The sequence below is a fragment of the Nicotiana tomentosiformis genome, chromosome 8, assembly GCF_000390325.3.
Source record: "Nicotiana tomentosiformis chromosome 8, ASM39032v3, whole genome shotgun sequence".
NCBI lineage: Eukaryota > Viridiplantae > Streptophyta > Magnoliopsida > Solanales > Solanaceae > Nicotiana > Nicotiana tomentosiformis.
In genome coordinates this window covers 117,594,278-117,608,775 of record NC_090819.1, presented here as the reverse complement: position 1 = coordinate 117,608,775, position 14,498 = coordinate 117,594,278, and the positions used below count along the sequence as shown (strand labels likewise).

The 14,498-nt window shown below is 38.1% G+C and overlaps 1 protein-coding gene across 1 annotated transcript; it reads left to right on the top strand.

The window, feature by feature from the left end:
• The first annotated feature begins 5,442 nt into the window (after positions 1–5,442).
• On the top strand, positions 5,443–6,364 carry LOC138898035 (uncharacterized). Its single transcript, XM_070184066.1, has 3 exons — positions 5,443–5,647; positions 5,840–5,965; positions 6,009–6,364. Exons 1-3 carry the CDS (start codon positions 5,443–5,445, stop codon positions 6,362–6,364), a joined length of 687 nt encoding a protein of 228 aa, XP_070040167.1.
• The last annotated feature ends 8,134 nt before the right edge of the window (positions 6,365–14,498 follow it).

The following is a 14,498-nucleotide window of genomic DNA, read 5'->3' as shown; positions in this document are numbered from 1 at the left end:
TTATGATTGAGTATTATTTATTTAGCCTTGTTTATGCTTTAATTTTAGAATTAATGATTGTAAATATTGATTCATGCCTTTTTGAATTGGTCTTTACTTGAGAAAGAGAGACCTTGTTTAGGAAAACTTGGTTAATAAGAAATTGGACTAGTTAACGATTTGACTAGCCTAATTAAAAGGTTTGAACTAGAGATAGGAAAAACCCGACTTGAACTCATATCAACTATTTAGCTTGATACCCATTTGGGCTTGAGGAAGCCAAATAGGGAAAAATCACTCTATGATCGAGAGGTATTGAGCGGGTAACTTAGAGGTTAGAGCTATAATACACCCCGATCAATAAAACAAGTATTAACGTAATTAACCCATTAGGCGAATACCTAGACAAAGGTTACATCCCTAGGCTTTTTACCTATTTGAAAATAACCAAAAATAATTAGTCAATTTCTAGTTTCATTTTTCTAATTGAACATTGATAGTGTAGTTTATAGAAGTAATTTTCAACACAAACTTGTTTGGAAGTGCATTTAAATTGTTTCGTTTTCTCGCATCAAGTATACACTCTAGCACCCATTGTTAGCTCCCTGAGAAAATCGACCCCGACTCATAGTTGGGTACTATTCTTCCAACGACCTCTTTCATTCATTGTTGAGTTTGGATTGGGAGTGGATCAAATTTTGGCATCACTGTCGGGGATTTAAAATGGTGTTAGCTATATATTTGAGTGTGTTTTAGGAATATCTTCTTTCCCTTCAGTGTTACTAATTTGTTTAAGAAATTATAGGTATAAAATGGCGAACAATGAGCTCGAAAATTTTCCTTTGGGGGAATTTGACGGCGAGGAGGAACAAGTAGATGAGGTTCCTCAAGTGCCACAACGAAGAGGACGCAGACCAAGAGACAATGTTCCCGTTCCACCGCACCTCCACCACATCCACCACAAGCATCTCCACATCGGATATTACCCAATGAAGGTTATGCTAGTGCAATAGTCCCTCCCCGTATTAGGGCGGGCAACATTCAAATCACCAATGTGATGCTCACTTTGCTAGAGCAAAAGGGTTTCTTTACCGGTGCTCCAACTCAAAATTCTTACAAATATTTGATAGGCTTTGTGGATACATGTTTGGAGAGCACGCAAACTAATGTTTCCGAGGATGCATTGAGGCTAAGGCTTTTTCCCTTCTCTCTAAGGGGAAAGCTTTATATTGGTTGGAACGTTTTCTGAACCATACAATTCACACTTGGGATGAGTTAGTGGCCAAGTTCATTGCTAAGTTTTTCTCTTCCGGGCACATGGCTACACTACGAGATGAGATCTTGGCATTTAAGTAAGAGCCGAATGAATCACTACACAAAATTTGGGAGCACTATTGAACAATGGCTAAAGAGTGTCCCAACAATGATATGATGGAAAACATGATGCAACAAACCTTTTATCTTGGGATTAACACAATCAACCAATGTATAGTGATTCAACTAGCCGGTGGGAACTTTATGACTACACCTTATGCCGAGGTGTGTGAAATCTTAGATAAGATGGCAGAAACGTCATCGGCTTGGAAATCCCGGGCCAATGTCCCACAAGGTGATCCGAATATGATCCACCTTCACAAAAAATTGCAAGACCATGGGCAAGCCATTGCCGAATTGACCACTACCATGACTCAACTAGCAAAAGCTCAACTAAGTCAAGTGCAAGCCCCTAAGCAAGTTCATGCTATGGAGGGAGTGGATGTTTTGATGAACAAGAAGAGGCCAAAGGGTCCACAAGATCAAACCCGAGTGGAGAACTATGTACAAGATGATAGCGGTTTTAACCAAGATAATTCTAAAAATGAGCAAGAGGAGGAAGTACATTATGTGAACAATTTTCAAGGGCAAAGAAACAACTTCCAAGGCCCAAACCAACAATAATAGAGACCACAAAACAATCATGGCAATTGGAATTCTAACAATCAAGGGAATTAGCATAACAACAACAATCAAGGAAATTGGAGCGGAAACAACCAAGGAAATTGGGGAGGCAACAACCAAGGTGGTTGGGGTAACAATCAAGGCAACCGTGGGTTGGGTTTTCAAAGGCTCCCAATGTATCAACAACCGAGCAACCCACCTCCTTATCCTTCCCATGGTCCAAGTTCTTCAACAGTGAGATAGGATATATTGAGAATATGTTCAAGAAAATGATGGAAAATAATGTCGATTCGGATGCCCAACTTGCCTCACACAACACATCAATCCGCAATCTAGAAGTTCAAATGGGGCAAATCTCTCTAGCTCTAAATTCTTGTCCTAATGGTGCACTACCAAGTGACACACTGGTAAACCCAAAGGGTGATAACAATACGGGACATGTTATGGCTGTTATCACAAGAAGTGGAAGAGGTGGGAATGCACCCACTTCAAGTGGAAGGCGACTTGTTGATGATGATTAAGTAATGCAAGAATAAGAGATCCTGGACAATGTTGTCCAACAAAATGAGAAAGTTCAAATTGATATTGATGATAGTGTGTAAGAGACTCAAGAGGAGGTGAATCGTCTAGGGAACACATCATTGACATACTGGAGCCGATAGTACAATGGGCAAAGGAACCATTGCCTAAGACTCCACCTCCATACCCTCAAAGACTTGCCAAGAAAAATGGTGAGAATTAATTCAAGAAGTTCATTCAAGCTTTGGAATAAATGCCCGATTATGCAAAGTTTATGAAATATCTTGTGAAAAATAAGTGGTCGATGAATTTTGAGACTATCAAAGTCACTCATCAAGTGAGTACGATTGTTCATTCAATGGCTCTTAAGTTGAAGGATCCCGGTGCTTTCACAATTTCTTGTACAATTGGAAGTGCCAAGTTTGCTAAAGCTCTTTGTGATCTTAGGGCAAGCATAAATTTGATGCCCTATTCGATTTTTAAGACTTTGGGGATTGGGTAACCGAAACCCACTTCTATGAGATTGTAAATGGCTGTTCGTACCATGAAAATGTCGTTGGGTGTGATTGAAGATGTTTTTGTCCGGGTTGATAAATTCATTCTTCCGACGGACTTTGTCATTCTAGATTGTGAAGTTGATTATGAAGTGCCAATTATTCTTCGGAGACCTTTCCTTGCTATGGGTAAGGATCTTTGTGATGTTGAATCCGGAGAACTCACTTTCTGGATTAATGATGAAAAAGTGATATTCCATGTGTGTAAGTCCATGCGGCAACCAAATAGTAATGAGGTGTGTTCCTTTGTGGATTTGGTGACCGATGTCATTGTTGATGGTACAAGTGCTACTATAAATGTTGGTGATATGTTGGAGGCCGTCTTGATCAACTTTGATGATGACGAGATGGATGGTTTCATGGAATGTGTGAACTCTTTGCAAGGAATGGGGTCGTACAACTATGCACCCCGAAAATTGTCTTTGGATCTTGAAAATAGGAAGGCTCCTCCTACAAAGCCTTATATTGAAGATCCACCTACCTTGGAGTTGAAGCCATTTCCTCCACACCTTTGGTATGAATTTCTTGGCTCTTGTTCTACTTTACCGGTTAGTCTTTCCTCTTGTTTGACTAACGTGCAGGTAGATTCCACATTGGCGGTGTTACAAAAGGGGAAGAAGGCTATTGGGTGGACCTTGGCAGATATTCGGGGTATAAGCCCCCACTTTTGCATGCATAAGCTCAAGTTGGAGGATGGCGCTAAACCATCCATTGAACATCAAAAAAGACTCAATGAGGCAATGCAAGAAGTTGTCAAGAAGGAGATTATCAAGTGGTTGGATGCAGGGGCTGTCTACTCCATCTCCGATAGTTCATGGACTTCTTCAGTTCAATGTATCCTGAAGTAGGGGGCATGATGGTGGTCACCAATTATAAGAATGAATTGATTTCTATGAGAACGGTGACCAGTTGGAGGGTATGTATGGATTATCGCAAGCTCAACAAAGTAACAATGAAGGATCACTTTTCACTTCCTTTCTTAGTTCAAATTCTCAATAGATTGGCCAACCGTGCTTTCTATTGCTTTCTTGATGGGTACTCAGGCTACAACCAAATTCTCATTGCCCCGGAAGATCAAGAAAAAACAACCTTTATATGTCCCTATGGTACTTTTTCTTTCAAGCGGATGCTATTTGGTTTGTGCATTTCACCGATGACTTTTCAACGGTGTATGATGGCTCTTTTCACGGACATAGTGGAGGACTACCTTGAAGTTTTCATGAATGACTTCTCGGTGGTTGGGGATTCTTTTTGTGATTGTCTTGCAAATTTGGACAAAATGTTGGCTAGATGTGAAGAAACTAACTAGGTACTCAATTGGGAGAAATGCCATTTCATGGTCAAGGAAGGTATTGTCCTTGGCCATAAAATCGCAAGAAATGGAATTGAAGTTGAAAAGGCAAAGATTGAGGTGATTTCTAAGCTTCCACTCCCAACTTCGGTGAAGGGTGTACGGAGTTTCCTAGGCCATGCGGGTTTTTACCGGCACTTTATCAAAGATTTCTCTAAAGTGGTGAACTCATTGTGCAAGCTCCTTGAGAAGGATGCTACGTTCAATTTCAATGATGATTTCATGAGAGCTTTTTAGTTGTTGAAGCTCAAGTTTACAACTACTCTCATCATCACCGCTCCAAATTGGAGTGTGCCTTTTACACTCATGTGTGATGAAAGTGACATAGTGGTTGGGGATGTTTTGGGGCAACGTATCAACAAGATTTTCCATCCAGTCTACTATGCTAGTAAGACCATGAATAGTGCCCAAGTAAACTATACCGTTACGAAGAAATAGCTCATTGCTATTGTGTTTGCAATTAAGAAGTGCTGCCAGTACTTGATGGGTGCAAAAGTTATTTTCCACACGGATCATGCGGCGCTTCGTTATCTTATAAGTAAAAAGGACTCCAAAGCTCGGTTGATGAGATGGGTACTCTTGTTACAAGAATTTGATATTGATATCCAAGATAGGAAAGGTAGTGCAAACCAAGTGGTGGAACACTTATCTCGTTTGTAGGAAGAGGGGAGGCCGCATGTTGGACTTCAAATCAATGAATCTTTCCCCGACAAGCAACTTTTGGCAATTTCAGTGAAAGAGGTGCCATGGTTCGCGGACTTGGCAAATTGTCTTGTGTGTGGAATCATTCTGGATGAGTTCTCTTCAAGCCAAAGGAAGAAGCTCAAAAGATATTGTCAAAATTATTATTAGGATAAACCATACCTTTTTTGGATTTGTACCGATGGGGTGATTAGGAGGTGTGTACAGGAAGAAGAGCAAGGTGATATTCTTGGGGCTTGTCATTCTTCGCCATATGGTGGTCATCATGGTGGAGCAAGAACGGTGGCCAAAGTGCTTAGTTGTGGTTTTTATTGGCCTACTCTTTACAATGATGTTAGTGAGTTAGTGAAAAGATGTGATTAATGTCAACGGGCCGATGGAATCTCAAATAAAAATAAAATGCCTCTCACAGCCATCTTGGAGATTGATGTTTTCAATGTTTGGGGCATTGACTTCATGGGCCCTTTTGTGAGTACTTGGAGAAACACCTACATTTTGGTCGCGGTGGATTATGTGTCCAAATGTGTTGAGACCGTCGCTTTACCCAACAATGAGGCTAGAAGTGTAATGGCCTTCTTGAAGAAGAATATTTTCACAAGATTCGGTACTCTACGTGCAATCATAAGCGATGGGGGGTCACACTTTTGCAATAAAGCTTTTGACACTTTACTTAGCAAGTATGGTGTTACTCACAAGGTCACGACTCCCTATCACCCACAAGCTAGTGGACAAGTGGAAGTCTCCAACCAGGAGATAAAGAGTATCTTGTCTAAAACGGTGAATGCTAATCGGACAGATTGGTCCAAGAAGCTTGATGATGCGTTATGGGCTTATCAGACGGCTTACAAAACACCTAGGAATTTTTCCATAATGGTTGGTGTTCGGGAAAGCTTTTCATCTTCCGGTGGAACAAAAGAACAAGGCAATATGGGTTCTAAAGAAGTTGAATCTTGATTGGGATGTAGCCGCTAACTTGAGGGTTGCACATTTGAATAAATTGGATGAGTCACGGTACCATGCATATGCCAGTTCATCTTTGTACAAAGAAAAGATGAAATACCTTCATGACAAATACATTTGTAACAATGAGTTCAAGGTGGGAGATCTTGTATTATTGTTTAACTCAAGGTTGATAATGTTTCATGGGAAGCTAAAATCCAAGTGGAGTGGTCCATTTGAATTTGTTGGTGTGACACCTTTTGGTGCATTAGACTTGAAGAACAAAAACAATGAAGTATTCCGAGTCAATGGTCATCGGGAGAAGCATTACTTGGACAAGGTTGGAGATAGCCATGTGGCGGCAGTCATTTACTTCACTTGAGGGTATTCTGCATCGTGCTGCGACATTAAATCAGGCGCTTCTTGGGAGGCAACCCATGTTCTTTTATTTTTTCTTTTGTAGTTAGGTGTTATTTGTGTACAAACTTGATTTGAAGTGTGCTACATGGTTTAGAGTGACTTGCAAGAAGGGTGAACTAAAACAAATGACTAAGTGTTCAAAGATTCACGGACCGCACTTTATTTGTGCGGACCGCCCATTTCTGTGTGCCACAGCAGGTGGGCATTCGCAGCCACACATTTCTCGTACGGACCACACAATTAGAATCTTGCAAAAGTGTAAAAATGCTAACTCTTTGAAGTTTGAGCTTGTAAGTGCGGAGGCTAATCTGCGACCACAAGTGAAATCTGTGGCCGCATCCAAAAATGTGCGGACCGCACATTAAGATCAGAGACGGCTTCCCCAGGTGACAGAGTGCGAACCACACTGGAAATCTGTGGTCACACTCGACCCTTTTCCCTCTTAGTATTTTTAGTATAAATAGGAAACTTGAGTTCATTTTACAGTTTTCCCTCTCCTAAAAATCACTGTTACTCTATAACTTTCTTGAGATATTTTCACTGTCTCCACACACAACCACCTATGCTTATACACCTAGTGCACTCACTCTATGTGGTATGCTTCATTTCATGTTACTTTTTGTGTTAGTTTAATTTTTAAAATTTTAGTTTCTTTTTAGGCCATCTGTTATTAGAGTTCATCTATGTGTCCATGTGGGGTAGATCTGAACTGGGTAACTGATAAAACAGGCTATCATGGGTTATGTTAATGAGATTTCATGTTTATACCATGTTACATTGTCTATTTGTGCAACTAATAGAAAACTCTAAGTAGAAAAGATAGTATGTGCCTAGTTTTTGAAATCCACGCCACACTTGAATTTGTGCGGTTCGCAGATTAGGAGTTTCGGGTGACGTAGTGAAGCAAGTGCATCTACGGCCGTACTTTAATTGTGCGGACCGTAGAAATCTTAGAGAGTTCGCAATTGATATTGTGCGGACCGCAGATTTCTTCTGCAGCCAAAAAATAACCTCCGTACTGTCTTCAGAGATGAGCTTCTAAGCCTTTGATGTTTTTTGATAGAAGTGCGGCGGCACTTGTAATTGTGTAGTCCGCACTTCCAGTTTGCGGCCGCGCATTAGAAATCTGTGGACCGCAGGCCCCAGTTTCAGCATCTTGTTATTTTTTTCATAATCCCATCATGTCCACATTGTTCTCCCCTGCCTACATCAGTCTCGAATATGTTAAATGATGACTTGCAACGAAACACTTACTAGGATGAGGGAGAATGTGAATTGAACCCACATCTCGTTGAGATGCTCCAGCAAGCACCCCTTTCGAATTTGGCTCTGACCTTGATGTTGCGACTCAGGTATTACTCAATAGAGGTGCAAGCTTTCAAGTGGGAGAGGACTTCCATAGAGTCATTTATGTTAACCCCTGCTTTGTGGTACTATCTCAGTTTAAGGCTTTAGGAGTTTGCATTTGTGGGAGCTGAGAGAATCTTCTTTGCTTTGATACAGACAATGGTTCGATTGTGAGGCTGTGACGACACTACAAAAGGAAGAGATGAATCTTCTAGGGGTCGAGGTAGAGGTACCTTGCCCCTTGGTCAGCCCAAAACCATCAGAAAGAAAGCCGCATCAGGTAGAGGGAGAGGTGCAGACCTCTCCAAGTCAAGTTCCTATGTCCCGTCTAGGGAAGCTTCAGAGGGCAACTCAGCCTCTATTCAGGAGGAGCAGAAAACCACACAGTTTAGGCCACATGGGCGATTCCAACTCATGTATGAGGCCTCTTCATTTCACAACACTTCCGAGGGGTCGAAAAGTTCTAGCCAGACCTATGAGTCAACAACTTCCCCAGACACAGAGGCACAGACTGTACATGATATCCCCGATGATGGTGGGGGGGGAGATGGTACATTTACGGATGTGGAGAGATTGAAGATCCACTACAACAAAAAAGGTCTTTCACGGCAATAGAAAAACCCTTTAGCGGCAATATTAATGTCGCTAAAACATTTACCGGCCATAATTTTTTAGCCGTTGTAATTGGGGTCGCTAAAGGCTTTAGCGGCCATTCACCGAAGTGCTGGTAAAGGTATCGTTTATTGCCGCTAAAGATCACATGTTTTAATGGTAATTATTTAGTGGCAATTAAAATGGCTACTAAATCCATTCCATTAAAAGCTTAGTATATATTTTAGAGTCAATCATTATTGTTGTTAAATCCAATTAATTGTCGCTAAAATTATAAGCTTTAACATCAATTGTTTTGCCGCATTATAATGGCTACTAAATCCATCTAAAAAATGATTGATGCTAAATCCAATTAAATTATCAATAAAAATCATTCTTCTATGGGCAAATTAAAAGTACCATTTATTGCCATTTAGGTAAAAAAAAAAAAAAAAGCCGCATGACATAAGTAGTTAATAATTAGTTATTTAGTTAATAATTAGTTATTGGTTATTATTTTTGAATTTAAATATCTATATCTATCTATATATAATAAAAGGAGAGGCAAAAGCACAATATTAAGACAAGTGGCATAACCACAAAAAGGCAACTCGCATTAGGACAAAAGAAACTGCCTTTCTAACTAAAAAGCCTTTTGAATTTTAAATTTTGAATTAATTGGTTGGTTGCTCTATTTGAATAAATAAATATAGATATCTTATAATTAGCTATAATAAAAAAACTATATATATATATATATATATATATATATATATATATATATATAAATTCTATTCAAATTGGGAAGTAGTTTCAAGTTGAAGTTTTACAATTTTTTTAAAATTAAAAAAACAAAAATAAGAAAAAATAAAATTAGCTATAATAAAAAACGAAAATATATAATAAAAACACCTACTCATTCACATTGGGGAGTAATTTCAAGTTGAAGTTTTAAAATTATTTTAAAATAAAAAATAAAACATACAACCTAAAACAACTTTCAGTTCAAATTGGGGAGTTGTTTCAAGTTGGAGTTTTAAAATTATTTTAAAATACAAAAACGAAAATAAAAAAATAAAAAAATTTCAATTCAAATTAGGGATTAATTTCTTCCTAATATAGCAGTTTATATAAATATCTATTTTATTTTATATATATATATATATATATATATATATATATATATATATATATATATATATATATATATATATATATAAGAAAATAAATATATGATGTCAAGTGGTATAATCATAAGACGACAAGGGTAGATCTTTAGGACAAAGCTCCACTAAAGTTGGAGTTTTAAAATTATTTTAAAATAAAAAATGAAATTTAAAAAATAAAAATTGCCAATTCAAATTGGGAATTAGTTTTAACTTGGAGTTTTAAGACAAATAAACTTCTTTATTTAGTTAAACAAAAGTCACATGGCATAAGTAGTTAATAATTAATTATTTAGTTAATAATTAGTTATTGGTTATTATTTTTGAATTTAAATATCTATAGAATAATAAAATAAAATATTTTATAATAAAAAACAAAAATTAAAAAAATAAACTGTCAATTCAAATTAGAGAGTAGTTTCAAGTTGGAGGTTTTAAATTATTTTAAAATAAAAAACTAAAATTACAAAAACTATAAAACTGCCAATTCAAAATTTCTTTGTTTTTTTTAAATAAGTTTTGGTTTTTCTTTTTAAAAATAAAAAGTTTATGTCACGACCCAAAATCCATTAAAGGTCGTGATAGTGCCGAACACCGCTGTCAGGCAAGCAAAACAATAATTAATTAACTTAATTACTCATTTCAGTATTTGAAATCACGATTTCCTTCAATTTAATAATAAAAGATGGACTTTACAGAGTAAATAAAAAAAAATTCACGATTTCAATACCAACAACCCATAATCACCCCAAAACCCGGTGTCACAAGTGCATGAGCATCAACTAGGAATTTAAAATTATCACAACCCGAAATAACTACCTTCGGGACCGTGATGGCACCTAACATTTCACTTGCTAGGCAAGCCAACGTTAGAATAATTTTATCCATTTTAAAACAATTTTAAATTAATTAATAACAAAGGAACAAATGCGGAAGTAAAGTCTGAAATGTAGTGAATAATCCATAATAATAGCGATGTCTAAATACCATCTCAGAACTGGAGTCACAAGTGCATGAGCTTCTAGAATGATACAAATAAGGGTCTGAATAAAATAAAGCTATCTGAAAGGAAACACACAGCCAAAATAAAATAGACGGGGACTTCATAACTGCGAACGCTGTGCAGTTATACCTCAAGTCTCCTCTGGATAGCTGAAATTTGAGCAAGTCTATGGTACGGTGCTTGGACCAACTCCAAAATCTGCACAAGAAAAGCAAAATGTAGTATCAGTACAACCGACCCCATATACTGGTAAGTGCTGAGCCTAACCTCGACGAAGTAGTGACGAGGCTAAGGCAGGTCACTTACATTAACCTATACGCAATAATAGTAATAACAACAATAATAGAAATAAATCAGGTAACTCATTTTAACAGTTGAAGCCAACTCAGCAGTCATAACCAATTATTATTTCCATCAATTTTTATTGCAGTGTACAACCCGCTCCCACAATATATTCATATTCAATTCTGTTCCGGCGTCCAATCTGATCCCCCAATATAGACTTTTAAATAAGTCTGTTACAGCGTGCAATCCGATCCCCCAATATAGATTTTAAATATGTCTGTTGTGGCATGCAATCTGATCCTCCAATATAGACTTTTAAATAAGTCTGTTGCGGCGTGCAATCCGATCCCCCAATATAGACTATTAAATAAGTCTGTTGCAGCGTACAATCTGATCCCCCAATATAGACTTTTAAATAAGTCTGTTGCGGCGTGCAAACCGATCCCCCAATATATTTACTTTCATTTCTGTTGCGGCGTGCAACCCGATCCCCCAATATATTTACTTTCATTTCCGTTGCGGCGTGCAACCTGATCTCCCAATATATCTTAACAATTCATAAATATAATAAAATATAATCCAATAAATACCACGTTCAATGAGAAACTATTAAGCATCAAGGCACGCAATAATTATAATTCCTTTATGAAACAAATAATGACAAGTAGCAATTAATTGTGAAAATCAGGGCAAAAATAGGCAGTATAATATTTAATATGCTAAATGTCAAGTAGCAATTAAGACACATAAATCAAATAAGCATGTGACAATTATTACAGGAATTCAAGAATTAATATTTGACAAGGAATATGAGAGAAATAATTATTATAACAATTAATTCGTGTCTTAACAATATAAGATGTTTAAATAATTAAGCAGACAATTAAATTGACAAAGTATAGGCACTTGTCACCTTGACTATACATCGCTGCACATGAAATTAACATAGCAAATAATTCAGGGGTTCTATTCTCACAAGTTAAGGTTAACCACGATACTTACCTCGCTTTGCAACCAAATTCAAGAATCTAATACACCCTTGCCTCATGAATTCGTGTCTGAAATCCTCAAATCTAGTAATAAATAATTCGATATACTCAACAAATCGTAGGAATTAATTCCATATGAATTTACTAATTTTTCGGATTAAAATCCGAAATTCATCTCAAAAATCATCAGTGGAGCCCACATCTCGAATCTCTGAAAAACTTATGAAATCCGAACACTCGTTCCGAGACGAGTCCAACCATACAAATATTGTCAAATTCCAATGTCAAACGGACCTTCAAATCTTAATTTTTTGGTTTTGGAAAGTTTTGCAAAAATTCCAATTTTCTTGCATCTAAATCGGAAATAAGTGATGAATATAGACATGGATTTATGAAATATAATCACTTTTAGTTATAGAACACTTACCCAATTCAAAGTCGTGAAAATTCCTTTTGAAATCGCCTAAATCCGTGCTTGAAATGTCTAAAAATGAGAAAATCTCGGACTCTTTGATTTATACACTGCCCAAGCATTTGCGCACCAGCGCATCCGCTTTTGCGGAAGAAGTATCGCTTTTGCGAACCTCACTTGCCCAGCCTCCGCTTCTGCGTGATTTTGTGCGCATTTGCGGACACGCTTCTGCGAGGAGCTGTCCGCTTCTGCGATTGAAGCCCAGCCACGCCCGGGCACATCTGCAATGGAAGGCTCGCTTATGCGAGCTCGCACCTGCGGTCAAAAATCCGCAGGTGCGATTACACCAGAAGGCCAAATTTCAGATTTTTCCTTAAGTCCAAATTTTTGATCCGATTTCAATCTGTATCACTCTCGGGATACCCGGGACCCCGTCTGAATATACCAACAAGTCCCGTAACATAATACGGACTTACTCGGGGTCTCATATCATGTCAAACAACGCTGAAATTACAATTCACACCTCGATGCGAACTTTGAGTTTTAAACTTTTCAATTTGCAAATCTCGTGCCAAAACATATTAAATGAATCCGGAATGACATCAAATTTGGAACACAAGTCATAAATGACATAAACGAAGCTATTCAAATTTTCAGAATTGGATTCCGACCCCGATATCAAAAAGTCAAATTCGTGGTCAAACCTTTGGATTTCATTAGCCTTTAAATTACTAGTTTACATTAAATGGCCATAACTAGAGCTAGAGACCTCCAAATTAAATTATGGGCATACGCCCAAGTCCTAAATCACGATACGGATCTACCGAAACTGTCAAAACACTGATCTGAGTCCATTTGCTCAAAATGTTGACCAAAGTCAACTCAGTTGAGTTTTTAAAGCTCTACTTCACATTTTAATCAATTTTTCATATAAACACTTTCCAGAAAATTATACGGACTGCGCACGCATGTCGAAAAATGATAAATAGTGCTTTTCAAGGCCTTAGAAAACAAAATTAATTATTAAATTGAAAGATGACCTTTTGGGTCATCACATTCTCCACCACTAAAACAAACGTTCGTCCTCAAACGGAGTTAGAAAAAGTACCCGAGCTGGTGAAAAGATGTGGATATTTACTCTGCATGTCCGACTCGGACTCCCAGGTAGATGCTTCTATCAGCTGACCTCTCTATTGTACTCGAACTGAAGGATAACTCTTAGACCTCAACTGTCGGACCTGCCAGGCTAAAATAGCTACCGGCTCCTCTTCATAAGTAAATCTTTGTCCAATTAGACTGAGGTGAAATCTAACACATGGAACGGATCACCATGATATTTTCGAAGCATAGACACATGGAACATCGGATGAACCGCTGACAAACTAGGTGGTAGTGCAATCCTATAGGCTACTTCACCCACCCTTTCAAGAATTTCAAAGGGTCCAATATACCTAGGGCTCAACTTGCCCTTCTTTCCGAACCTCATTACACCATTCATAGGTGAAACCCAGAGCAATACTCTTTCTCCAATCATGAATGTAATATCTCGAACTTTACGGTCGACATAACTCTTTTGCCTAGACTGAGCTGTACGAAGTCGATCCTGAATAACCTTGACCTTATCCAAGGCATCCTGTACCAAATCGGTACCCAACAACCGAGTCTCTCCCGATTCAAACCATCCAACTGGCGAACGATATCGCCTTCCGTATAATGCCTCATATGGAGCCATCTGAATGCTCGACTGGTAGCTATTATTATAAGCAAACTCCGCAAGTGGTAAGAATTGATCCCAAGAACCTCCAAAGTCTATAACACAAGCGGGAAGCATATCTTCCAATATCTGAATGGTGCGCTCTGACTGCCCGTCTGTCTGTGGATGAAATGTTGTACTCAACTCAACCCGCATGCCTAACTTACATTGTATAGCCCTCCAGAAGTGTGAGGTAAACTGCGTACCTCGATATGAAATAATGGACATGGGCACACCGTAAAGGCGGACGATCTCACGATTATAAATTTCAGCTAACCGCTCTGAAGAATAGGTAACTGCCACTGGAATGAAATGTGCCGACTTGGTCAACCTGTCCACAATAACCTATAATGTGTCAAATTTTCTCTGAGTCTGTGGGAGTCCAACAACAAAATCCATAGTGATACGCTCCCACTTCCACTCATGAATTTCTAACTTCTGAAGCAAACCACCAGGCCTTTGATACCCATACTTAACTTGCTGACAATTCAGACACCGAGCTATATATGCGACTATATCCTTCTTCATTCTCCTCTATCAATAATGTTAC

Bases quoted from the DNA above. Each gene is read 5' to 3' on its own strand.
- LOC138898035 (XM_070184066.1), top strand. From the start codon at position 5,443: ATGCCTCTCACAGCCATCTTGGAGATTGATGTTTTCAATGTTTGGGGC. The intron at 5,648-5,839 runs GTACTCTACGTG...CTAATCGGACAG, and splicing joins GAATATTTTCACAAGATTCG to ATTGGTCCAAGAAGCTTGAT. The intron at 5,966-6,008 runs GCAATATGGGTT...ATTGGGATGTAG, and splicing joins CGGTGGAACAAAAGAACAAG to CCGCTAACTTGAGGGTTGCA.